This window comes from Rattus rattus, chromosome 5, assembly GCF_011064425.1.
Source record: "Rattus rattus isolate New Zealand chromosome 5, Rrattus_CSIRO_v1, whole genome shotgun sequence".
In the NCBI taxonomy this organism is placed as follows: Eukaryota; Metazoa; Chordata; class Mammalia; order Rodentia; family Muridae; genus Rattus; species Rattus rattus.
Genome location: NC_046158.1, coordinates 110517425 through 110544899, shown reverse-complemented (window position 1 = coordinate 110544899; position 27475 = coordinate 110517425). Strand labels below are relative to the sequence as shown.

Sequence of the window (27475 nt, the reverse complement as noted above, 5' to 3'; positions counted from 1 at the left end):
CCCTTCTCCTCCCAGTACCCTTCATGCAGATATTCCCCCATTCCTCTCCCCTTCTCCTTTGAAAAGGGGGAACCCTCCTCTAGATATCATTTCCCCTACTACCCACTTCCTCTCCCACTGAGGCCAGACAAAGCAATCCAATTAGTGGAACGGAATTCACAGACAGACAGGCAACCGGTTCAGGGACAGCCTCCACTCCTGTGCCGAGTATATAGGTCTAGCTCTTGTATTGTAGGGTTGTGGGATCCTGTGTCCCCTCTGTCCCAGGGCACAGCCGCTGGGGAGGCAGGACTCCGGGAGTTGACCTTGCTTACTAATCATACAGTGGCCGGGCTTGCGCTATAGGGCAGCTTCAGGACAATGTTCCAGGGGTTGGGAAGTGTGGTCTGAGGTAGGGGACAGCCAAAGCTGGCTTGGGAGTCCCGGGGACTGTGACAAGGCTGGGGCTGTCAGGTTCTCAGGTTCTCAGATACCCAGCTCAGAGTGGGGGCCTGCGGGCTGGATCTAGCCTGGAGCTGGGGGTAGTGGTGGTGGTGGTGAACTCAGGCTGTTCCTGATGGGATAAGTCCCTGGTTTGACTTTGGTGGGCTTGAGCTTGGCTTGACGGTGACCATGGCTGGGAGCGCAGAGAGGCTCTACAGGAGATTAGACGGTGGTTCTGTAGGCAAAGGCCTTCTCCATTGCTCCCCATGGTGGATCCTGATGAAAAGAGACAGTCCATGGTTTTAAGGCATTTATTGTCCTGGCAGAAAGTGAATGTGTAAAACCATACCCCATTTCTCAGGTTAGGTCTCAGATTAAATACCTTTTGCTGGGTGGAGTGTCTGGGAAGGAAAACTTCTTGGCTAAACCTCTAGGCCTTTAGGTACCTCATTAAAAGGAGAGCCTATGTAACCACAGGTCACATCTTGTACATGTGGAGGGGCCTGGGGCATCACTCATACGTGACTGATGGCTACACATCTATGAGGGGGCTGTGGCTAGAGACGGGCCTGCTACCCGGGAACAGGTGAAGCGCCTTTCTTCCCTTCAGGGCTTCCAGAGTTTAAAGCCTTAGTTCAACCAGGAACCAGGCTGCCCATATTGCATGCTCTTTGGTTGGTAGTTCAGTCTCTGGGAGTCCCCAAGGATACAGATTACTTTGTTGGTCTTTTTATGGAGTCCCTATCCTTTTTGGTCCCGCAATCCTTACCCCCACTCATCCATTAGACTCTCTGAGTTCTGTCTGTTTGGCTGTGGGTCTCTGCATCTCCATTGGTTGCTGTGTGGATCCTCTCAGAGGACAGTAATGCTAGTCTTCTGTCTGTAAGCATAACAGAGTAGTATCTTTAGTAGTGTCAGGGACTGGTTCTTGCCCATGGGATGGGTCTCAGGTTGGGCAGTCATTGGTTGGCCATTCCTTCAGTCTCTGCTCTATCCTTTCCCGCACATCTTGTAGGCAGGACACATTTTGGGTCGAAGGTTTTGTGGGTGGGTTGCTGTCCTTTTCCCTCCACTGGGAGTCCTGCCTGACTACAGGAAGTGGCTACTTCAGGATCCATATCCCCTACTGCTAGGAGTCTCAGCTAGAGTCACCCCCTTAAGCCTCCTCTAGGGCCTTTCCCCATCCCAGGTCTCTGGCACATCCTAGAGATGCCTCTTTTCCACCCATTTCCATTCTCTCTCCCTGCTCTCCCCACATCTGATCATCCTCTCACCCTGCTCCCCTCCCCATCCCCTCTCCTACCCAGTTCCCTCCCTTCCTCCACCTCTGATAGCTATTTTATTTCCCCTTCTGAGAAGGATTCAGCCGTCCTCCCTTGGGCCCTCCTTGTTATTTGGCTTCTTTGGGTCTATGGATTATAGTGTGCTTACCCTGTACTTTATATGCTATACTGCACTTATAAGTTAGTACATGCCCTCTTGGGTCTGGTTACCTCACTCAGGATCATATTTTCTAGTTCCATCATCCATTTGCCTGCAAAGTTCATGATATCTTTGTTTTTAATAGCTGAATAGTATTCCATTGTGTAAACAAACCACATTTTCTATATGCATTCTTCAGTTGAGGGACATCTGGGTTGTTTCCGGTCTCTGGCTATTACAAATAAAGCTGCTATGAACATAGTTGGGCAAGTGTCCTTGTAGGGTGGTGGAGCATCTTTGGGGTATATGCCCAGGAGTAGTATAGCTGGGACTTGAGGTAGAAAAATTGACAATATTCTGAGAGCTGCCAATTTGATTTCCAAAGTGGTTATATAAGTTTGAACGTCCACCAGCAATGAAGGAGTGCTCCCCTTGCTCCACGTTCTCCCCAGCATGTGAAGTCACTTGAGTTTTTGACCTTTAGCCATTCTTATGGGTGTGAGGTGGAATGTCAGAGTAGTTTGATTTGCAATTCCCAATGACTGAGAATGTTATATATATATATTGAAAAATGCACGGCGACACTTGTCCTTAAAAATCCTGGCACTTGGAAGGCAGATCACTGTGAGTTTGAGGCAGCTTGGTTTCAGAGTGAGTTCCAGGCCATCTAGGACTACATAGTGATACCCTTTCTTAAAATTTAAAAAAAAAAAAAAAGGATGAGAAGGAAGAGGAGGTGGAGGAGAAGGTAGAAGAGGAGGGAGAAGAGGAAGAGATAAAAACAAAAAGTTATTTTATGTCCCAGAGAAACTTTCTCCAGAATGGTCAGTGCTGAAACAGAGGCCCCTCCCCTCTTTATCAAACACAAACAAAAGCAGCAAATGCTTTGGCAATCATAACGGACAAAAAAGTAAGATTCAGGCTGGTTCAGATTTCTTTATTACAAGAACTAAAAACAACGACAAAAGAAAAACAAAACAAAAAACAAAAGAACAATAAATATCACTATACCCTGCCCCCCAAGTATAACTCCAGAATGTCAGATTGTGAAGCAGTAAATGTTTTGAACATCCATTACTGAGGTCAGTGTTTCTCAGGCAGTTACTATCATGTGGGCTTTGAGAGTTGAACTAAACTCTGGTCCTCTAAAAAGACAGTACATGCTTTTAACCCATGAGCCCTAGAATTTGTTCCTCCAGTTTCTATTTGCGGAATAGCTTGAGGGGATTGGCATTAGTTCTGGGAGCACTCTGTTGACTCCACTTGGTTCTGACATGTCTTTTATTTAAAAGATTTTTAATTATTACTTCTATTTTACTAGGAGTTATGGGTTTGTTTATTTCATCTTGAGTTAATTTTGGTAGGTCATTTCTTCTGTGAAATTCATCCATTTCATTTAGGTTTTCCAGTTTGGTGGAACATAGATTTTAAAATTGTTTGGATCCATCGGTATCTGTTGTAAGGTTTCCATTCTCATACTAATTTTGTTAATTTGGATCTTCTCTTTCTTCCTTTGGTAGCTTTGGTTACAGGTTTGTTGATCTTGTTGATGTTTTCAAAAGAACCACCTTCTGATTCTTTATGGTCTTGTTATTTCTCTTTTATTTGGTTTGACTTGGCTTTGGCATTTGTGAGATACGGTCTCGCTGTGTAGCCCGGCTGTCCTGGAGCTCACTCTGTAGATCAGGCTGGCCTCCAACTCAGATCCACCTGCCTCTGCTTCCTCCTATGCGCTAGGTGAATTTCTTGTCATTTTGGATTTTTGTTTAAGGCAAGGTCATATTTTATAAGTGAATTATACTAAAACCTTAAGGTACTGTTCTAGAGCTAGTTAAAGAAAGGTTAGTCCTACCCTAACATGTTAACCAAGAGCATGGAAAGAAGCAGCGTGTAACCATTTAAGTGAAGTTAGCTAGGCCAGGACCTTAGCTCCTTCAGGTCACTTCACTAAAAACAACCATGTTTGGTGTGTGGGAAGCAGACCCACCAAACAGAAGCACCTCAAGAAGAAGTAACTGAAAAATTGAAAACTACAGATAAATTAGCTTTTTGAGTGTGTGTAATTTGAGTTCATAGATTTAAACATTTGATAAGTTTGTATACACTTTGCCAACACTGTAACCTTTGGTGGTACTCATATTGGTTTATTTTTGGGTAGTAGTTTATACATCTTTTTAACCTGACAGCCACAGTCCTTGAAATTTCCTCGCCAGTTACTGTAAGATGTTCCCTGTCCATGTTTTGTAAATTTCCTGGCCTAGACATAGAACTGATCTTTTCTCTAACTGCTGGTTACTTTGAGTGGGAACAGAATTTCATCAGGACAAAGTTAGGGATGTTCACTGTGCTGTGTGGTCCTATCTGTAGACCTCTTTAGCAGCCAGCGTTCCCTTGGTTGTTCATGTTAACTATGTGCAGGGCATAGGATTTGGGGGGTGGATAGGATTGCAGGGTGGTTAAGGATTGCTGTTCCTCCATAGAGCCCAGGTTCCCAACACACACATGGCAGCTTACAGCAGTTGGGAACTTTAGTTCCAGGGGAAGCTCAGGACTTCTTCTGACCTCCTTGAGCACCAGGAACACATGTAATATCTATACATACATGGAAGCAAAACACTCATACTCATAAAATAAAAATAAACAAATCTTTTAAAAAGATAAAAAGGATGTAGATACCAAGAAGGGTATTTTTAGGCAATTTTGTCTTGGTATAAGCATTGTAAAATATGATTACATAAACTTAAGTGAAACAGTGCATGGTATATGCTGTCATATGTTTGGTCTGTCATTAACCAAAACATCTAGTGAGAAATGGTATCTGCATATAATCCCAGTATTCAGGAGGCTGAGGCAGGAGGATAATGAATTTGAGGTCATCGTGGACTATATAGTAAGATGCTATTCCAACCTTTCCCCCAAATTCCAAATTCCCACATCTGTGATTTTCATGAATTTTATATATATATATATATATACATACATCTTATATATGTATACAAACATATCAATAGGTAGCTGAGGTGGATGAAGGAGAAGATAGATAGCCATAAGCAGAGCGTTCTAGTGAAAGCCAGCCATCTTTACCCATGCACTTGGAGGCAGAGGCAGGCCAGCATGGTCTACAGAGATAGCTCCAAGCCAGCCAGTGCTGCAAAGTGAAGCACTGTCTAAAACATAGAAAATAAAAGAGAGAATATTATCAACATAGAACTTTACCTGTGTCCATGGGCAGTCAATGTCTGTCCCCACTCCCCAGGGAACTACTGCCAACCCACTTTGTCTGCAAAGATGTTCCTTTCCTGGATATTTTCTTTTCAAAAGTAATAAGTAATCCATGTATATAATGGCCTAGTATTTCAGGTGAATTCATGGTTCTTGCTCTCTAATGTACCTCTTGTATGACACTTTGTTTGCTTTAAAATAGGACCTGGCTGTGTTTGAGCATCAGTGGACAAGCTTCTTTGCTAATTTTGACATAGAAATCCCTTTCCTACTGGAACTTTCAGAATCTCAGGCGGGTGAGGTACGTAAGTAAAGTCATAAAGAGAATGAAAAATGGTAAATTTATTATTGTTATACTATTATTTTTATTGTTGTTTTATTATTGTGGTCGCTATATGACCCTGACTGGCCTGGAACTTAAAGGCATACACCTGCCTCTGCCCTTCCAAGTGGTAGGGTAAAAGTCATGTACGACTATACCTGACCTACTAATATTTTTTTGAGATTCACCACTGTAGAGGTTTATTTTGGTTATCATTTCTATAAGCCACATTGTATATGTCATAAAAGAAATTCCCTCCTATTTCTATTAAAAAAAACAAGTATATTCAAGGCTCTGGTTTCAATTCCCTGTACCCTCAAAATATTTTTCTTACGCCAACTTCTCTATTAGAAGGATATTCACCTTCAGCATGGTCGTGTCCCCAACCAGTAGTTATGTCGAGTGCTAGTTAGTACCTATGTACTTCTGAATACTAGTTGATCCCCGTGGTTACAAGTGTATGCTGTCCTTCCAAGCCCACGTTGGTAGTGAGTTACCAGTTACCAGTTCAGGCTAGGCATCTTCATGACTAAACTGAACTGTCTATTTTGAAAACCAGGGAACAGAATAGTCACAAAAACTGTTCAACAGGAAGACTCAGAAGCCATCTTGAGCTTGCCTTTGAGCCTCTCTGGGGTTTAACTATTACTATGCTGTTCTTCAGTGTACCACAGTGGCATAGAACATGCCACTGACCTTTGGGAGTTGATCTGGAGCATTTTACACACACACACACACGCACATGCACACACGCACACACGCACGCACACACACGCACTCTCTATATAATGTTATATATTGCTGCTCCTATTCTTGAATACCTTAATAGTTAGGAGAGAGTCTTACCTGTCTGTTTTTACCTTTCTCTGGTGCTCTGCATTCCTCTGTATGGACCAGTCTTCTGCTTAGCATCTTCCTCCTGTGAGGATGTTCTTTAATGTTGTTTGTTATTAAGTCTTATGATACTAAATTCTTTCAACTTCAACGTATACAAGGAAACATAATAGAGAAACAGTTTTCTCCACTGTTGTTTGTTGGAGACAGGGTTTCACTGTGTAGTCTGGGCTGGCCTTGAACTCATTGGCTCACTGCTTCTACCTCCCAAGTGCTGGGATAATAGATAATATATTGGGTATCTTACTATTGCCATGAAGACACCTTGACCCAGGAAACTTAGAGAAGAAAGAGTTTACTGGGGCTTACAGTTCCAGAGGACAGATAGTCCATAACTATTATGGTGGGGAGCTTAGCAACAGGCAGGGCATACCACTGGGTATACCACTGGGCATACCACTGAGTATACCACTGGGTATACCACTGAGTATACCACTGGGCATACCACTGAGTATACCACTGGGCATACCACTGAGTATACCACTGGGCATACCACTGAGTATACCACTAGTCTACCACTGGGCATACCACTGAGTATACCACTGGGTATATCACTGGAATACCACTGAGTATACCACTGAGTATACCACTGGGCATACCACTGAGTCTACCACTGAGTCTACCACTGGGCATACCACTGAGTATACCACTGAGTCTACCACTGGGTATACCACTGAGTATACCACTGGGCATACCACTGGGCATACCACTGAGTCTACCACTGGGCATACCACTGAGTATACCACTGGGTATACCACTGAGTCTACCACTGAGTATACCACTGGGCATACCACTGAGTATACCACTGGGCATACCACTGAGTCTACCACTGGGCATACCACTGAGTATACCACTGGGCATACCACTGAGTATACCACTGGGTATACCACTGAGTCTACCACTGAGTATACCACTGGGTATACCACTGAGTCTACCACTGAGTCTACCACTGGGCATACCACTGGGCCGCAGCTGAGCACTCACGTCTGAGTCAGACACTGGGAATGGTGTGGCGTTTTGAAACCTCAAAGCCCACTCCCAGTGACACACCTCCCCCAGAAAGGCTACACCACCTAGTTCCTCCCACATAATCCTACTAGCTGGGGTCCAAATATTCGAGTATATGAGCCTATAGGGTCATTCTCATTTGAACCACCACAGTGGAATCACCACTCCTAGTTGCAACTTTTCCAAAAGCTGTTTTTGCAATATATAGGCAAAATTCTATAGATTCTAGGTTAATGTTTTTTTTCCTTTCAGTACTCAAATGATGTTGCTCCATTATCTACTTATTCACATTGTTTTTGATGATAAGACTTTTTTTCTCAATCTTTGTTTTGTGGACATAGGTCTTTTTTCCTCTGACACATTTTAAGATTTCTCTTTCTTTTTTTAAAAAATCATAATTTAATTACCATTTCTTTCTTTCCTTTCTTCCCTCCCTCCAAACCCTTCCATATACCCTTCCCCACTCTCATTTAAACTCATGGCCTTTTTTATTTTTTTATTAATTGTTATCACAGGCTTGTATGTATGTATATTCCTATTCATAACCTGTTCAGTACATATAAACCTGTATGTATGTCTTCAGAGCTGATCATTTGTCATGGGACAACCAATTAGTGTGCTTTTCTCTGGGGAAGGCTACCTCTCCTGTCCCCAGCTGTCCTCAGTTACCTGTAATTTTTCATGTGGAGTTGAGGCCTCATGGGTTTTTCTCTGTCCTGTTTGTCATATTTATTGGTGTCATCCTTGTCCAGCTCGCATTTGGCAGTCATGATGATGAGGCTTCATGGGTGCATCTTCTGATGTTAGCAGGTGACACAGTCTCACAGCAAACTCCCTGATCTTCTTGCTCTTTCAGTTTTTCTGTCCCCTTTGGCAGTGTTCCCTGAGCCTATGGGTGAGAGGGAGCATTTTTAAATGTATCTACTGGGATGGGAGACTCTAGTTCTTTTTTTTTTTTTCTTTTTTTCGGAGCTGGGGACCGAACCCAGGGCCTTGCGCTTGCTAGGCAAGTGCTCTACCGCTGGAGACTCTAGTTCTTACTGTGCTTGCATGGGTTCATTAAGATCTGTTGTATGCAGTTTTCATCATGTTTCTTCTAAAGATTTATTTTATATATATGTATGTGTGCTTGCTTGTCTGGATACACACTGTGTGCACATATAAGTACCAGAAGAACATGTTGGAGCCCTGGAGCTGGAGTTACAGATAGTCGTTAGCTTCATGTTTCTGTGCTTGGCTTTTCTTGGCTTTCTACCTCAGCAGAGTCTCAATTTTCATCAGGTTTGCAAAGCTTTTGTCCGTTATTCAAATGTCATTTCTGCTTCCCATTTCTCTTCTTTCCTTTGTGGACTCCAAGTAAATCAAAGTGTAGTTCTTTTATCTACATTTTACTAATGCCATTTAAAAATTTTATTCTTTTTCCCCTATACTAGTGTAGTTCTAAGAGAGAAAGACCTGGTGAAGGGCTTACATGGTGTTCAGTCCTAGCACTAAGGACAAAATGTCACTCTTGTCTCCTGCACCCTCACCCCTCTCACCACCCCTCCCATAACAGTGGGGCAGAAACCACCCGTTCTGTTCGAGTGTTAAAGATGAACGATAACACGCAGTTCTTACGTCCTCTCGTGCCTCGCATTAAAGAGCTGTGGAGTCATTGCCACTGAGCTTTTTCACTTGACAGGAATTCTGACGGGTGTGGAAGCACATCACCACAAAGTAAACCCAGGACATTCTGGAGCTCTCCAGATCGGTTCCTTGGGAGCTTTTACATTTTCCCTACAGCTCACAGTAGGCCATAGTACGGGTTCACCTCTACTTCTGTAGGTGTGTGTGTTTAGGTTGTTTTCAATATCTTGCCATTGCAACAGCACTGCTAAGTATGTCTCTCTGTCTCTCTCTCTCTCTCTCTCTGTCTCTGTCTCTCTCTCTCTCTCTCTGTGTGTGTGTGTGTGTGTGTGTGTGTGTGTGTGTGTGTGTGTGTGTGTGTGTGTGTGTGTGTGTGTGCAGTGGGCATTTTCTGTGTCAAACGGTAACCTATTGCCAAATTCCTTGAAAATGTCCTGATTTGCATTCCACCAGCCATATAGGTTGTATGTGACTTCACACTTTGACTAGAATATTTAGTTTCATGTTGAGTATTTTCAGTCTTGGGGCTACAGAGACTGCCCAGTGGCTAAGAGCATTTACTGCTCTTGCTGAGGCCCAGAGTTTAGTTCTCAGTTCTCACCTGAATGGCTCTGCTATCCATGGGCACCTGCATGTACACACAGGTGCATAATTAAAAATAAATCTCCTGGGTGTGACAGTGCACGCCTTTAACCCCAGAGCAGTTGGGTCTCTGGGGTTTTTATCCAGCCAGAGCTACATAGTAAGAACCTTCAAAAACAAACTTCATGTGCTGGCATGCTTGTAATCCCTGCTCTTTGAAGGTAGAAATAAAAGAATCAGAAGTTCAAGGCAGACCTTGATCCCAGGATGCATCTGAAGCTATCCTTTTGACACTTTGTCTCGAAAGAAATTCTAACTAAATTAAAGAATTCTTAATATATATTTTGAGTATTTCTTCCATGTTTATTACAGTTGCATTATTTATGTCTGTTTCCTTTTTGCCATGAAAATACATTTGTATATATGTGTGGTGTATGTGTATATATGTATTCATGTGTATTCTGCATACATATGTGTGTACACTTGCATGTAGAAGGTAAAAGTAAATGTCAGGTAATTTCCTTGATTGTGCTCCCTCTTATTTTTTTAAGATTTATTTATTTTTATTTTATGTGTGTGTTTGCCTACATATATGTCTGTGCATCACATGTGCCTTGGTGCCTTCCCAGATCAGAAGAGGGTGTTAGATCCCCTGGAACTGGAGTTATAGATGGTTGTGAGCCACTGTGTATATACTGGGATTTGAACCTGGGTCCTCTGCAAAAATAATTCCTGAGTCATCCCCACATTAATAATCTTGATATAGAAGATTCAGTAACAGTATATATATTTTAGGACAAATAATAAACTGCAGTATAATCTGTAATAGTCTACGGATATGATAAAAAAGATTTGGAGAAAATTTATCAAAATGTTAACAGTTTTTACTTGTGTGTGATTTATTTTATTCTGCAAAGAAGAAATATTGACTATTTGAAAAACACAAGATATGGGGTTGGGGATTTAGCCCGGTGGGAGAGCCTGTGCCGAGGAAGGCCCTGGGTTCAGTCCCCAAGTTCCAAAAAAAAGAACCAAAAAAAAAAAAAAAAAGAAAAAAGAAAAACACAAGATATATTACTTGAAGGCACTGGAATTCCCTTTTGAAAGTTTGAACCTTTGAGCATGAGGTATAGTATGGTAACCATACCCTGTATGGTAACTTTTGATTAAGTTTAGCCTAATATGTCATCCAAAGCCAAGAATCAATTTTTTGTTATCCTATGAAAAGTTTATCATTATACTTCCATGTGCTATAATTCCCCTGATTACTGATTTAAATTAGCATATTATAATTATGTTTAAAGTTATTGGAATTTAGGGACATTTAACAGAAAAGAAGAGTCAGGTAAATTAGTGATTTGAACTGTAAATACTGATTGGCCAGAGTTCTTTTCTGTAGTTAAAAACTATGTATTTGAATGGGTCTGCTTTATGTTTCTTTGCCTTTTGCAGCCATTTCCTTCCTTCCTTTCTTTCTTTCCTTCCTTCCTTCCTTCCTTCCTTCTGCCCCTTCCCTCCTCCTCCTCTTTTTCCTCCTCTTCTTCCTCTTCCTCCTCCTCCTCCTCTTCTTCTTCCAACTCCTCTTCCTCCTCCTCCTCCCTCTTCTTTTTGGCTGTTTTTTGTTTCACTGCTATACTCCCAAGTTCATGATTTTATCTACATTATTTTTCCGTTACATACTACTCATTCTCTTGACATATACATGTAGGTGAAAGCTTTATTGTTTTTAATACTGTTATCTTACACCATATATTGGCTTCCTTTTAGCCATTCAGAAGCTACTTCAGTCATGGAATGATCTCCAGCCATGTTACTGAAAACAGGTATGTTTCCTGGGAAGGAGGTGCCAGTCATGAGAGAGAAAACAAGGCTGTTGAAGATGGATGGGGAGCATGGAAGTTCAGGATGTGAGCTGACTACAGATACAGCATGAGAAGTCATAGTTTTGCCAGGCAGTGGTGGCATATGCCTTTAGACCCAGCACTTGGGAGGCAGAGGCAGGCAGATCTCTGTGAGTTTAAGAGCAGTCTGGTCTACAGAGTAAGTTTTAGGACAGCTAGGGCTATACTGAAAACCCTGTCTCAAAAAAAAAAAAAAAAAAAAAGAAAAGAATTCATATTTGCAATGCATTTGTCTTGGTGCTTTGTACTTTTGTATTTGCTTTATTTTTCTGTATTCTTATAGTAAAATGGCTTTTAAAATATTACAGATGGGGTTGGGGATTTAGCTCAGTGGTAGAGCGCTTGCCTAGGAAGCGCAAGGCCCTGGGTTCGGTCCCCAGCTCCGAAAAAAAGAACCAAAAAAAAAAAAAAAAAAATATTACAGATAATCAGTCTCAACCTAAAAAAAGGAACTTTTATTTTATACCTAGCTCAGGAAAGCAAAACTATAGACAGGGAACAGCAGAATTGGGGTGAAGGTGGGACTGTAAAATGAATTAAGGTAAGTACCTAGCACCTTGCAAAAGACGGGAGGACTAAGGGTTTCTGAGTAGTTCCTTTTCAGCTTTGTCATGTTCAGCAGGAGTTTTCTTTGGTGGGCAGAGGAGGCAGCTAATCCCTCTGTTTTTCCCCAAGTCCTAACCAGTCTAATAGACAAAGCACTTTTCTGGGTTTCAGACACATCCTTTTCTGTTTAAAGCATAGCTTAGCTTGAACTAAGGCTCAGAAGAAAAGTGAGTAGCATTCATTTGATTTGCGAGATGTGCTATGTGGAGTTTTCTTGGTGGCTCTTAGAAAAGCTCTCTTGACTAAACTGGCTGAAAGGATTGGTCATGGAATGAGCAGGAGGTGGAGGTCTAGTTGATGGAGAGGAGAAGACCACCAGGACTGGCAGTGGGTGTGTGGGAGGTGGTGTCCTTCTCTCCTCCTGCCCTCCTGAAAGGGACTTAGAAGTTGGCTGCTGCTCTGTTGTCTGTTGGATCTGAGTAGTCCAACTGCTGTGATTCTCTAAAAGCTGGATTCCTGTTAAAATTTTACCTGATGAATATCGGGTATCATCATTATATTATTGAGAGCAGACTCTTGTAACTGGTTCCTCAGAAAGGAGGTCAGGCGGGAGAGCATAAACTTAGCAGGGCTGTGGTCACACACACACACACACACGGTCACACACACACACACACACACACACACACACGGTCACACACACACACACACACACACGGTCACACACACACACACACACACACACACACACACACACACGCGCGCGCGCGCGGTCACTAGGAGGAGTCAGAGACATCGGACTTCCTTTCTAAGCCAGCCAGGCACATTACATAGGTTGGATTTGTCCCATCCTGTGGTTACGCCACTCAGAAAAGCCTGAGCTCAGTCATGGACCTTGTCTGACCACATTTGCCTTGCTGTTCCAGCCCTCATCGGCAGCCTTTTGTTCTCTTTGGTACCCACTCCACTCGAGACAACCTGAGAACCGGCAGCTTTAACTTCCCTTCTGAGGGGCACCTGGTGCGCAACACTGGCCCTGCAGGGAGCTTTGCTAAACACATGGTGAGTGGCCGGGCTGTCTGGCGTCTGATTAATTTTACTATCTAGTAACAAGAAAGACAGTCTGAAGGAGGCCCAATCCCTACACCTGGGATTAAAATAACATTTTTATAATATTTCTGTGTTTTTTAATAGAAACCAAAATTGTCATTACAGTTTTACAAATAAAAGGGACCATTACACTCAAATATAGGACTCTAATTATTGTCAAAGTCCACACTGTCTTAATAGAATTTTAAATATTTTCAATGTTTCTAATGAAGTATTTTTTATAATATTGCAGGATATTAGGAAAGCTAGAATAGTAGGTGTTTGTTATTCTTTAATTAAGATTTTTGAGAACACAAGCAGATATGGTTTAGCATTTCTGGGCTGAAAGCTTGAAAGCCTTGGGCCACCTCCAAGCTAGCTAGATTAGCGGTCTACCAGAATGTATGTCCTGTAGCATGATGTAGCATGATTGTCCTGTCCCAATTAGCATCAACTGTCAACGTGATACATCCTACAATCACCTCAAAATAGAGTCTCTGTTGAGTAATTGACTATTTTTATCAGACACATGGACAGGTATCTGAGGGATTGTCTTGATTGTGAATTGGGGCTGGAGGCCCAGCCCTCCTTCTGTGACAGTACCTTTTCCTGGAGAAAGGAGGATCTTGAGCTAAGCATGAGCCTGGGAGCAAACCAGAGAGGGGGTGAGCCCCAGTGTGCTCAGTGCTTTCTGTCTCAGGTTCCTGCCTTGACTTCCTTCAATGGCAGGCTGTGACCTGGAAGTATAAGCAGGTAAATCTTTTCCCCCACAGTGGCGTTTAGTCTGAGTTTTTTTCATAGCAACAGAGATGAAATTAGAAATTGTTGGGATATACAGGAAGTGCTAGAGAAGAGGCATTTCTACATGATGTTACTTGTTGACTTCAGGTATTAAATCTGAAGTAGAGACTTGTACAGTGTGACTTGTATATCTCATATTTAAAAACCGGGATACTTATACTTTCCCTTTACCCACTAAGTTCAACTAAATTCCCTGGACATTTGATAGATGGGCTCATAAATCCAGAACCAAAGCAATGACACCGAGTTTAAGTTTTCTGGCTCCTTAATCATTCATGCGTGTGTTGGCTACTAGGAAATGTGCTCAGCTATTCAGAGAACCAGAAGACAGAGGCTCACAAAATTAAAAACTTGTAGATAAAAACTGCTATACAATACTGTTGCAGGTAAATTTCCTCTTGGGGAAGCATAATTAGCATCAAAATACAAATAGTACCAGGGCAGTCCACACAACACCACAGAGAAATATCATCCCCACCCTGCCAGAAAGGATGTGGGGAGGGCTAGGCACCCTCCGTCAGGAACGAGAGTGGATGCTGTTCCACTCAACTCTCCTTGGGATACTCTCAGAGTTTTGACACCACTCATTAATTACAAGTAGCCTCTCTTTTGGGCAGGATCCCAGAGGACCAATCAAGAATCATGTCTTTTTGGGCTGACAGAAAGCTCAGTGATTAAGAGCACTAGCTGCTCTTAAAGAGGACCTAGGTTTGATTCCCAGCACCCACATGGTGGCTCACAACCATTCGTAATTCTAGTTCCAAGGAATCTGATGCCCCAATCTTAAGGCACAAGGCATGCAAGTGGTACACAGATATACATACATGAAAAAAATACATATGAAATTAAAAAAATAAAAAGAATTATGAGCCTGAACTGTTAAATAAACAAACAAATGGTTCTTGGATTCTTCAGAGAAGTAAGATGTCAGGACCAGCTCAGTCCCCTCCGATGGAAATGGTGATGAAATCCTGGGCTCTGAGTATGGACCCCTAAGGCTGAGGAACTCATAGAGGATGCAGTTGTAGAGGAAGCACCACATTTTCATGGGTTTAATTTCTATAAGTCTAATGGACTCTCATGGTAATCAGCCAACAAAACACTCCTCAGAGAGGAGGGGGCAGGTGGACAAAGTCATTATAGTGTGAGAAGAGTAGTAATAAAGGCCTCATCTCCAAAATAAAAGATCTTACCACAGTCCCAGTCCACTCAGAAGAAAGGCATACTTGCTGGGCAGTGGTGTTGTATGCCTTTAATTTCAGCACTTGGGAGGCAGAGGAAGGCTGATCTCTGAGTTCAAGACCTGCCTGTTCTACAGAGCCAATTCCAGGACAGCCAGGGCTACACAGAGAAACCCTGTCTTGAGAAACAAAACAAAGCAAAAGAACAAAGGCATTCTCCATTCTCCTAACCCCAATTGTTCACAGTCCAGCCTTCCTAGGAATCTGGGAAGAAAAAGCTAAGACCCTCTGTGAAGAAGGGCACAAGCACGCCCAGATTTAATCATAAGGTTAGAGAATAGCACAACCCCGCAGATCCTCAGTACAGCAACAGCAGATCACACAGGAAGTTCCTAGGGAAACTCAAAGACGATGTGGAAATTATTTAATCCTGATCCAAGGCATCTACCCCACCTTTGACCATTTAGTTCCTGGATAAAAGACACACACATCCATTATATTTACAATAAGTCTTTTTTTTTTTTTTTTTTTTGGTTCTTTTTTTCGGAGCTGGGGACCGAACCCAGGGCCTTGTGCTTCCTAGGTAAGCGCTCTACCACTGAGATAAATCCCAGCCCCAATAAGTCTTAAACAGCACAAGAGCTGTGCAGATCTGTCCTCTAGTTTATTAAAATCTACTTTCCTATGGATAACCCCCAAGTTATTACTCTGTTTCATTGGGGCTGCTCTTAATTCCAATTGACCAGCCCTCAGGGCCATGTTTTTGTTTGTTTCTTTTTTTTTTTTTTTTTTTTTTTTTTTCCGGAGCTGGGAACAACCCAGGGCCTTGCGCTTGCTAGGCAAGTGCTCTACCACTGAGCCAAATCCCCAACCCCAGGGCCATGTTTTTAATGACTTACCTAACCTAAGGTAGTTTTTCTTTCTCCTCTCCCTTCTTCTTCTCTTCTTGGTTCTCCTCCTACCCTAAAGCCTGAGAAACCTAAACCCTACCCAGCTGTAGCTGTTGGCATCGTTATTTACCAATCAGAAATGACTTGGGGCCAGGGTCACTTGGGTCTACGTACAGACTCCAGTCTTGGAGGCCAGCATTTACAATTACAATAGACAGCAAGACCAAACCTAAACACAAAGACTTATACAAGGCTGCAGGAATAGGAAGCCCATGGCTTGAAGCTTCAAAACCACTAAACACAATGCAATGCCCAGTCATATTAACATCAAGTCTTGCACTGAAGGCTTGCTTTCTTTCAGTCCCTGTTACTTGTGGTATTGTGTTTAGCTTCAACAGAAAGTTACAAGGCAAACCAAAAGTTGAGGAGAAAGTATTGTGTGACAAAACAAATGTGTTATTTCTAAAAAGTCAGGTCTATGGCAGATGTCTGTAATCCCATTACTTGGAAGGTTGGGACAGGAAAGTTGCAAGTTCAAGACTAGCTTGAGGGCTGGAGAGATGGCTCAGTGGTTAAGAGCACTGACTGCTCTTCCAGATGTCCTGAGTTCAATTCCCAGCAACCACATGGTGGCTCACAAACCATCTATAATGGGATCTGATGCCCTCTTCTGGGGTGTCTGAAGACAGCAACAGTGTACTCACATACATAAAATAAGTAAATCTTTAAAAAAACAAAACAAAACAAAAAAAAACTAGCTTGAGCAACAGTAACACTCTAGTCTGCCAGGGTGGGGTGGGGGGGGGTGGGGTTAGGGTGGTGGTGGTGGTAGTGTGGTGGTGATATAACCTTCAGAATCAGATAAAATTCATATTTTATACTTTTTCAAATAGAATTCATTTTTTATTATTATTGTTAATTGCAGGGTAGGGTGGAGCCCAGCATCTTAAGAACGTTAAGCACTTTTTCTATCTTTGAGCTATTGCTCTACAACTGGATTGAGAATTTAAAATAAACAAATTAATAGTTAAAGCTCTAATGCAAAAAGTAGACAACATTTAAGAATGGGTGAATAAATAAGCAGAGAATTGGAAAACCTAAGGAAGATTCAAAAGAAAATGCTAAAAATCAAAAACATTGTAACATTACTGAGAAGTGTGTTTGATGGTAGACTTGACACACCAAGGAAATAATTGTGGTTTTTTTTTTTTTTTTTTTTTTTGGAGCTGGGGACCAAACCAGGGCCTTGCGCTTCCTAGGCAAGCGCTCTACCACTGAGCTAAATCCCCAACCCCTGTGGGTTTTTTTTTTTAAGATTTATTTATTCTATATAAATACACTATAGCTGTCTTCAGACAGACCAGAAGAGGGCGTCAGATCCCATGACAGATGGTTGTAAGCCACCATGTGGTTGCTGGGATTTGAACTCAGGACCTCTGGAAGAGCAGTCAGTGTCACAGTTTGAGGTCACAGTTTATCACTGAGGGAAGTTGTGGCAGGAGCTTAGCTGGAGATTGAATTGCGACTATGGAAGAGCACTGCTTGCCAGTTCCCTCATGCTTAGCCAGCTTCCTGTATAGCCTGAGACCACTTCCCACAGTGGGATAGGCTGCCTTCCATCTATTCATTAGACATGCCTGTAGGACAGCCTGATCTGGGTAATCCCTCCACTGAGGCTCCTGTCAGGTGATCTAGACTGTCGAACTGACTTTAAAGCTAGCTGGACCTCACCCCCCAGCTCATGTAGTAGGAGAGAGCCAACTCACAAAAAGTTGTGCTCAGAATTCCACATTACACTATGCTATTCCTGTTTGCACCCCTCACACAAATAAAACCAAAATTAAAAACATATTTAAATTTAAACAAATAAATACTGTTGTTTAAATCAAATTAAGTCATCTTTGTCTATAAAAAAAGCAAATCAGATTCAGTTAAATAAACTGCATTCCATTAACTGTTTGCTGTTCCTTTCGTCAGCATTACTTGTCTAAGTGTGCTTCTTTTTAAGTGTGTTTATTGTGTGTGTTCATGAAGTGGGGACTGCGTGTGCCATGCAGATGAGTAGAGGCCTGAGGACAGTCTTGTGGAGTCTGTCCCCACTCCATCTTTCCATGGTTTCTGGGGATGAATTGAGATGCCAGGCCTGCGAGCCAGCTCTCCAGCTCCTACTATACTCATCTCCTTTCCCTCCCCCATGATGCTCAGGTCGCTCAGTGTGTCTCACCAAAGGGGCCTCTGGCGTGCTCAAGGACATACTTCTTTGGAGCTACTCATGTTCCTTACCTGGGTAAGTCTCTGTAAAGAGTTACCTCACCAGCTCTTACCTAATGGGTTTTCCTATGATGGAGAAGTTAACATAGTGTACTATTTTATGCAAAATTCCATCTTGTGGGCATTGACTTCTTCCCTGATTTCAACTAGAGTCAACTTGTCTAACTCATTCCTCACAGAATGCATTTCAGGAGGAAAACCATGAGTTCAACCTACCACTTGAAGTCTAGCTGTGTTTACCGTCTGTGTTTAGTGTCAGAAAAAAGGCCAAGATTAATGAGACAGTTTGAGAGAGCAAGAATGTGAGCTCCAGTTGGATAACATGACTGAATTGCTGCCTAATTGCTTTGTAAGAAGAGGGAGACTAGGCTGTGCTAGGACAGCCCATGGCTGAAGACTTGCAGCAGTGAGCTTTAGGAAGGCTAGGCTGAAAGGGGGACCCTGCTTGCTGGGGTACTCTGAATATGACATGGGGAAAAACTTTTGAATTGAGTGTGGCTCTCAGCATTGCTACCCAGAGGTCAGGACATCAGAGACCATTAATATAGAAGCCAGGAAACTCTGAAAAGAAAAATTACTTAGGTCAAATAATTAAGAAAATTAAATATAGAACTTAAACATTAATTTTATTTATACACACACACACACACACACACACACACACACACACACACACACACACACACACACACACATTCAAGAGCCTAAGATTCTGTGAAATGAATTAAAAAAGGATCAGGGGGTAAATGAAAGCCTGAGAAAATTCTGGGAAAAGGCAAAAGTACCACTTGCCATCTGCATGTGTTCTATTTAACTTAAACTGAAACGTTTCCCTTTTTACAGGTGATGATGAGAAGCTGCCCAGGACAACTGAGCAAATGTAAGTTCCTGTGCCATTTGTTTCCTCTTCTCGAAGCTGAGTTCTCCCCAAGGCCCTGCGGCCTCCCCTTGATGTCAGCACTGCTGAGGGCTGCAGTTTATGAGGCAGACACTGCTGTATATGGCCCAGTCAGTCTGCAGCCTAGGCCAGAGGACTATGCCAGCTTTGCCATCTGCTCCTCCCCTGGAACGCCTCCTGAGCTTCCTGTGTATGCCCATACATGTGTATGACATAACTTCTCTTCTTGCATTTCATACACAGGAAAAAAAATGAGAATTTTTTTCTAAAACCAAAACCTTCAATCCCTTGGTAGAAATCTGATATCTCATATGATCTTCAGAATTCTTTCTGGACTTGACATTCAGGTTTGTGCCCCAGAGATGTGCTCAGTCTCAGTGATGTGTGTTAGAGAGGTCCTGCTTAGTACTGACTTCCCTCCCTTTACATAAAGGAGGAACGAGGAATGCACAGACCGCAATTAGATGCTCGAAGTTCTAATTAGTATCCTCCTCACCAGAGTCCCCAACAAGGCTAGACCACTTCTTCACAAAGGCCAGCAGGGATTGGCTACAAATAATTGTCTGTATCACTTCAAACTCCTGGGCATGAGGTAACGTGGCTGCAGCGTTCCTGTTGAACATCAGGGCTGCTTTGCTTGGGAGTTAGTCAGTGTCATCCCCTTCTCACACAGGCTGCCATACTCTGCAAAAGGACAGCTTCCTTCTCCTGTTGGAGAGGAGTGATCAGTCAAGGCTGCACACGTAGTGCACTGTCTTATTAGAATCTCCAAACAAGCTCTCAGGGACCATGCATTGACTACAGTAAAGCTTCTGTGACACAGGCCACACATGACATCTGCTTATTACATGTAACAGTCTGGGTTTTTCCCCTTGAGACAGGATTATGTTAGTTACTTTCCTTGTCATTGTGGTAAAGTACACGACCAAAAAATAAAAATTAAAAAGGGAGGGAGCAGCAAGATGGCTCAGCAGTCAAGAGTGTTCGTTGCCACTAGTGAGAAATGACTCCTTAGTTGTTCTCTGACCTCCACATGCACACGGTGCACTGTGTGCTACACTATTTCTGGGAAGGCACAAACAGATATCTCGCTTTACCACAAAAGTTTAGCTTAGTAAACCAGTGAGTTTATTAGGGTTCCTTCCAGAAGTGTGGATGACCTCAAAGACAGCCACAACTGCAGCACTGGCCGCTCACTCCAGCTTGGGTGATGAAGCTCTCTGCACAGCTTGCAGGCAGCTCAACAGACTGGAGCATCTCCTCAGCAGCCTTACTGCTCACATAGCCCTGAGAGAGGGAGGGATCTTGTAAAGTTGTTCAGTTTCAGGGACTTCTGAGACTTAGCAAGTTGTTTACTTTCTGAGTCTTAACTTTTCTTAGTATTTCCTGGGTCTTGCCTGAACTTGGGAGGTAGATGCAGGTAAATCTCTTGAGTTTGAAAACAAGCTGGTCTATATACTGAATTCTAGGACAACCAGGGCTACACAGAGAAACCCTGTCCTGAAAATCCAAAATAAATAAATAAATTAAATAAATAAAAAGATAGAATTTCCTGAGTTTTAATGAGCATTCCTTCCAAGATGGAATGTTTAATCTGGGAGGAAAATGCCACATACCATAGTTGCAGGCTGCATAACCTTCCATACAGAAATGAATAAATAAATGTTTTTTTAAAGGTGTACTTAGGCCCATGTCAGACATTCCAGATCTCAGCGGTAGTGGGGACTGTGACAGTAACACAGCCAGGCTGTTTGGTTTATGTACTGAACTATTGTCTAAGGTTCCGTATAGGGCAGGCCACGTGAAATAGGGCTAGCTAGTATTAGATGAGGTGATAGATGCGGGGTAATACGGGGGTTGAGGGGTGCCTAGCCAGTGTTGGATTGAGTGATACTTGAAGCAAGAAGTGAGGGGGAAAGGTGAGATAGTGGGTTTCTAGAGGGGAAACCGGGAAAGGGAATAACATTTAAAATGTAAATTTTTAAAAATCCAATAAAAAAAGAAAAAGAAAAAACATTTACCGCATCAGTGTGCTGGCAGAGAGTCAGGAGGAGCCAGAGCTCAAGATCATTCTTGTCTACATAACAACTTCAGTGTTGGCTTAGGCCTAAGAAATCCCTTCCTCAAAAACAAAGCAGTCAAAACAATGACAATCACCCACTTAAGTGTCGTGATGTGGGGAAATCTTTCTAGTCTCACCCAGAAAGTTGGGCTCCCCGCAGCTCTACCTCCTTAATGCAAATCTGTGCCACCACACTGGATAGGGTGAAGTTTAGAAAGCCCAAAGTTCAAGATAAACAGCTCATGGCTAGTGTACCTCACAGGCCTCTTTACATCACTATACCCTCTGCTGTGGCCTGCCTCACAGCCAGGGGAACCTGCCTCTCTCTCTCTCATTTTGATTACACACACACACACACACGTGTGCACACGCGTGCACACATGCACACACACACACACACACACACACACACACACACACACACACACACAGGAAACCAGAAGAGTGTGTCGGATGTCTTGGTGGTTGTGAGCTGCTGGTGTGAGTGCTGGGAACCCAATGCAGGTGGAGCTGCAACTGTTCATAACCACTCAGCAGTCTTTCTAGGATGAACTGTGTGGTCCATGTTGGTCTCAACTCCTGGTCCTCTTGCCTCTCTCTTCAGCATATCCTATAGAGTCTCACCATGTAGACCAGGCTGGCCTCAAACTCACAAAGATCTGCCTGTCTTTGCCTCCCTGGTGCTGGGATTAATGGCATGTACCACCATTTGTCATCTTGTTATTTGAGATTCTTGTTCCCTTTTATTCTTCACGCTAATCTGTGACCTATAAGATGGAGGTGTGTGACAGAAGGTGAGAAGGAGATGGCTGTGTGGTGTGGCACAGAGGAGAGGCACCAAGCTGAGAGGAAAGTTCAAGTTTGATGTGAGTTTCTGTGACCTTAGACAGCATATTCTATTTTTAGAGATATTGCTTCCTGGGTTAGCCCAGATGTCAAACTCTTAGCACCTTCTACCCATTGGAAGAGTCTCACAGATTTCAGTCCAATCCAAGAGTCTTATCAATTCCTTGCCAAGGAATCAATCTTCTTGCCTTTCATTGTCTGGAAGATAAGGCCCTTTTCTCTGTGATCGTCCTAACTGAGAAGAGCCTGGGCATCCTTAATCGGGCAAGGTACTTGGACAGGGCCTGCCCCTGTTTCTTTTCATTGAATTCAACCTTTCTTTACTGACCACCTGCATTCCTACTCTGAGTTCATAATAGTTCTATTGGTGAGAGGACGTGAAAAGAGTGTGGTGGTCTTGTGGAAGCCCTTCCGTCTGTTTCAGTACAAGGCTCCTGGTGTCTGGGTACTCACTCCTTCTCACAGAGGCCCAGGAAGTCTACTGATGTTATTGTTTGCTCACAAATAGGGAAAGTTGGTATTTTGCAGATGAACAACTACTTTCATGATTTTATTTTGCTCCATTTTTAGAGACTTATTCTTTATTATTAATTAGATGTATTTGTGTGTCTCTATGGGTATGTATGTGCACATGAGTACCAGGGCCGGAGGAGGCTAGACATGTCAGGTCCCTAGAGCTAGAGTTACAGTGGTTGTGAGCCATCTGACATGAGTGTAGAGATCAAACTGAGGCTCTCAGGAAACACAGTGTGTGCTTTAACTCCTGAGCCACCTGCCCAGCCAACATTGCTGTCACCGTTGTTCTTGAAAAGATTTATTGGGCATAGTGCAGCATTCTTGTAATCCCAGCACTTAAGGCACAGACAGGTGGATCTCTATAAGTTCAAGGCCAACCTAGTCTATAAAGTGAGTTCTGACTGTCCAGGCTACATGGCAAGGTAAAGTACTGTCTTTTAAAAAACCCAAAACATTAACGAGTAGAGTACAGGACACATGACTTTTTAAAAGTTGAAAATTCCTTTCTTTAGTGAGTCAAAGTAGGGCTTCTCAGACTTTTTCCACTCAACCAGTCTTATTTATGTATGTATGTATGTATGTATGTATGTATGTATGTATGTATTTATTTATTTATTTATTTATTTATTTATTTATTTGTGTTTTGCCTGAATGCATGCATATATGTGTACCTCATGTATACTTGTGGAGGTCAGTAAAGAGCCTCAGCTCCCCTGGAACTGGAGTTAAAGTAGTTGTGAGCTACTGTGTAGGTGCTGGGAATCAAACCAAGATCATCTGCAAAAGCAACAAGTGCTCTTAACCACTGAGCCATTTCTAGTCTAACAATTCTTTTTTTCCCCCAAGAAAAAATTAAGTCTGTGAGCATATATGAATAGAAATAGATATACAGATTATATAGCACATTAAATAACAAATTAATAACCCAGGAGCTGTGCATTTTAGCACATTTGTCATCTCAGCACTTAGCATGTGGGGTGAGGAAGATCTCACGTTTGAGGCCAGCCTGGTCTACATTGTGAGTTTGGTGCCAAGCAGGGATCTATAAAAGATCCTGACAGAATGATAGCAGAAACCGAGTCTGGAGCGATGGTTCAGCAGTCGAGAGCACTGTGTGCTCTTCTAGAGGACCAGGCTCGATTTCCAGTCTCACAATTTAAGGAGCTGGGTGAAGTTGGCAGCTTCTTTGACAGTGAGTTTAGAGTTCCGCTTTTCACTTGGTTCCACTGTGGCACTTTTCTGGGCTTATCTAAATGTTGATTCTTGGGAAGCAGACATGGTGCTTTATGCCTGTAATACCAGCAGTTTGTGAGGGGAGAAGACAGTGTAAGGCCAGCCTGCCTTACATATGAGATTCCGTCTTTTGAGCATCACTATAAACCACCATTTATGGGCATACTACTTTTCTTAAAGAATATTTTTTGTTTTCTGTGACTGTTTTGTCTGCTGTGTGTTGTGTACCATGTGTGCAGTTCCTTTGGAGGCCAGAACTGGAGTTACAGACAGGTGTGAGCTGCTGTGAGGTTGCTGGGAATTGAACCCTGGTCCTCCTGGAAGAGCAACCAGTGCTCTTAACCACCGAGCCATCTCCTCTGCCCCAGGCATAGGCTTTTTACAAGACTATGTGCTGCTATATTAACCATTACTTTTTGTCTTTAAAGTAGGCTCTTATCCCAGGTATATGCTGCTGTTACTGAGGCTGTTTTGGCTGCCATTGCATGCTATGCTAAAACTTGCAGTCTGGCAAAGGTAATTTAAGTACCATATTTCTGATTGGGTAGTCATCAGTTAACATAAATCATCCTAACCGTTTGTCATTTGGATGGCATGCAGTACTCACTGCTGTGTGACTTAGGGCCTTGGCAGCCAAGCCTGTAGCACTTGAACTGCTGCTGCCTGTGGCCATGCTGCTGTTACTTTATGAGCTGCTGTTACTTTTATAGACACCCGATTGTGTAAAAGCACAGTCATTGCTGTATTAATAATTTAGACAAGACACTTTTAGAAGTTATAGAAAAGAAGGTTGAATGTTAAAGAAGCCATTAAAGCTTATTTTGAGCTACACGGTTGGTTTCCTGTAATTGAGGTTAGAAAATCTGACTGACTAGGCAAGCATGCGTATACTTGCTCTCTGACCGTTTTCTTCCTTGCTGTTTTGCGGTTACCCTGCCCTGCTGAGTTGGATTCCTAAATCTGACCCAGTAAGATGAGAAGAGACGGCTTGATGCCTTCCCAATCCAGTAGGACTTTTCCTGAAGGAAGCCAGTTGACAGTGGAAAGGTTGTGTATGATGTAGCTGTCAGCGAGAATGTAGCTGTAGTCACCAGCTCCTTGGCACCCCTTCCTACTGAGCTCGACTCCTAGTAACTGTGGGCTTTCTCGTCCTTTAGCTGCTACATCGTAGAAAGCTCTGCAGAGCCATTAGATGTCCTTCAACTTTAGTTCTCACCTCTTTTCCCCCTCACTGATCTTCTGTAGGTTGAGTTATTCGAATATTCTCAATGTCTAGCAGAAACTGAGGGCACTGGTCCCTCCCTCCCCAGAGCCAGGGAGAAGGGAGGAGGAAGCACATTTCTAGTGCTCACATAGCACTCCAGCTGCCTAACCAGCTGCTTACGTCTCTCCAGCAGATGAGATGCCAGTGTGCCCCTGCCCAAGTACGTTTCCTGTGAGTCCAGCAGGCACCTACCTGTCCCCATAACCTGACGCTTTCACTTTAATCTTTTGAGGTATACAAAGTAGTCACATAGACGGGAAGGGCACTGGCCAACTTTTAGAAGGGCCTCTCCTGTCAGAGATGTGTATACTTTTGCTGCTTGAAAGGTAATTGTTTGTTTTGTTGCTGCTTTTACAGGCCAAGGCGGTAGCACAACAAACTCTGGAGTCTGGGTTAGTGTTCACTGAGTTGGTTCCGTTCAAAGCAGAACTACGGTAAGCAATAACTGGTATTTTATAAGAATTTATTTTTTTAAAAATTAAGATCCCCTTGTCTCTGATAACTTAGATTTCACCTCTCTCTCACTTTGAGAAATGTTCAAGTCAAACAATAGGATGCATGAAAGAGAACCACTCGTGATCAGGATGGAGAAACTGTATCAGGAAGACACGTCTGTTTTGAGAGTAGAATGTGAGGCAGATCCATACTGGAACAGTGGGAGACCGACCAGCCTGGTGCCAAAGCTAAGGAGGAGGAGCAGGGGAACCGGAAGGGTAGAGTCGTGAGGGGCAGGAGACCACTAATGAAAGAGAGCTCAGCTCAGCTCCTTCCTGGCAGCAGGGGGTCTTGTTTCTTGAAGTTCTCCTGTCACATTCCCAGTGTGTCCTGTCACAGCTCTGTACTGTCTTTGTCCTTAGCTACATTTGCATGAGCTCAGCCCACTGCACCCTCCGCCTCACAAGAGGACCATTTTTGTAGAGTTTTATACAAAGGTTATGAAAGACCAACACTGGGAAGTTTATTTAAGAAGACTTGGAGCCAGGCTTGGTGGCTCATGCCTCTAATGCCAGAACTCCAGAGACAGAGTCAGCTGGAGCTCTGCAGGAGTTAGAGGCCAGCCTGATGCACATGGTGAGCTCTAGGACAGCTAGAGCTACAGAGTAGGACACCTGATCTTTAAAGGAAAAGTCTGGACATGCTCTGCCGTACCGCCCGTTACTGCATGGCCCACATTGTTCATCTGTGGTTCTGAGTAGTGAGCAAGGAGCGTTTGGCGGATAGCTCAGTTGGCGGCAGAACGGTGACAGAAAGGGAGGGTCCTGTTGTCACACTGCAGCTGCATGGGTGGGGGGAAGAGCCAGACCGTGATGCAAGGCTCCTCTCCCAGCGGGGAGCCGGAGAGGCCCTCTTCTCTTCCTGCCCCGACGTAAGCACAGTAGGCGTCTCCCACTGTGTTTCTGGAGCACTCACTCCGCACAGTGATTGTGCAGGTAGATCTTAGTGGCTGTGGTCTGAGTCCTTCTGTGTCACCACCCAGGCTGACACAGCAGTTCTGGGCCTCCTGTGTTCCAGTTCTTACCCAGGCCACCTGTGGATGTTCTTGGGTCCGAATGAACCATTCTAGCTGGAGGAAGGCAGGAGGAGAAAGTCTCCCAGGCTAGTTAGTGTTCAGACGGAAATCATGACTGCTTCCTCTGCCAGGACCGCCTCACTGAGGTCCCTCCTCCTAGAAGGGGAGGGAGGATGGAGCAGTTAATAGACACAGGAAGCTCACGTTACTGACTCATCCTTGCTGTGACACGAAGTTAAGCTTATATAAGCACAAACAATTTAATTACTTTCTTGGGCTGGCAAGATGGTTTACCAGGTAAAGGCACTCACTGCCAACTCAGATGACCTGAATTCAGTTTCCAGAACCCACTTAAGGAGAGAGCTGACTCCTGCTGCAAGTTGTCCTCTGACCCCCACAAGTGCATGGCGGTATACTCACCATCCTCCCAACCCCACCCCACACTAAATGATTGACAGAAACCTTAGAAAGAGCTGAGCAGACTTGCACATGTCTGTAATTCAACACTCAGGAGGCAGAAGCAGAGAGGCAGAAGCATCTCTGCAGGTTTGAGGCCAGCCTGACCTACAGAGCAAGTTCTAGGCCAGACAAGGCTACACAGTGAGGCTATCTCAGAAAGACCTTGTCTCCCAGGGGGAGAGCAGGAAAGTTCTTACGTTGAAGCTTGACCCTGCTATAGATCTATAGCAGTTGGCTTTGAATAGCAAAGGGCACAGAGAAGGGCTGGCAAGTTGACCCAGAGGTACTGAAAACAAGGAGGATCCGAGAAGTCATTAGGCACTGAGGAGCCGGAGGCCCTGGGCCAGGAGAGGGCCATTCCCAGCCAGGCTGCACTGGTTACTGTGTCTGCTCATAGCCAAGAGTTGAGCAGTCTTGAGAAGCAGCACAGATGCAGGCCATGGATGGAATATCTAAGCTTCACAGCTGGCGATGTCCTGGGACCTTGAAAAACAGCATCTAAAACAGCT

General features: G+C 43.5%; 1 protein-coding gene across 1 annotated transcript in view; it reads left to right on the top strand.

Annotated features, from left to right (window-relative positions):
• The window catches only part of C5H20orf194 (chromosome 5 C20orf194 homolog), a 132125-nt gene that overhangs the window by 31662 nt on the left and 72988 nt on the right, over nt 1-27475 (top strand). The window contains exons 8-14 of the mRNA XM_032904223.1: nt 5270-5368; nt 11267-11322; nt 12873-13008; nt 18113-18194; nt 19022-19058; nt 24162-24249; nt 25355-25431. Of these exons, the coding sequence (XP_032760114.1) occupies nt 5270-5368; nt 11267-11322; nt 12873-13008; nt 18113-18194; nt 19022-19058; nt 24162-24249; nt 25355-25431 (575 nt within the window). The remainder of the gene's footprint in view (nt 1-5269; nt 5369-11266; nt 11323-12872; nt 13009-18112; nt 18195-19021; nt 19059-24161; nt 24250-25354; nt 25432-27475) is intronic.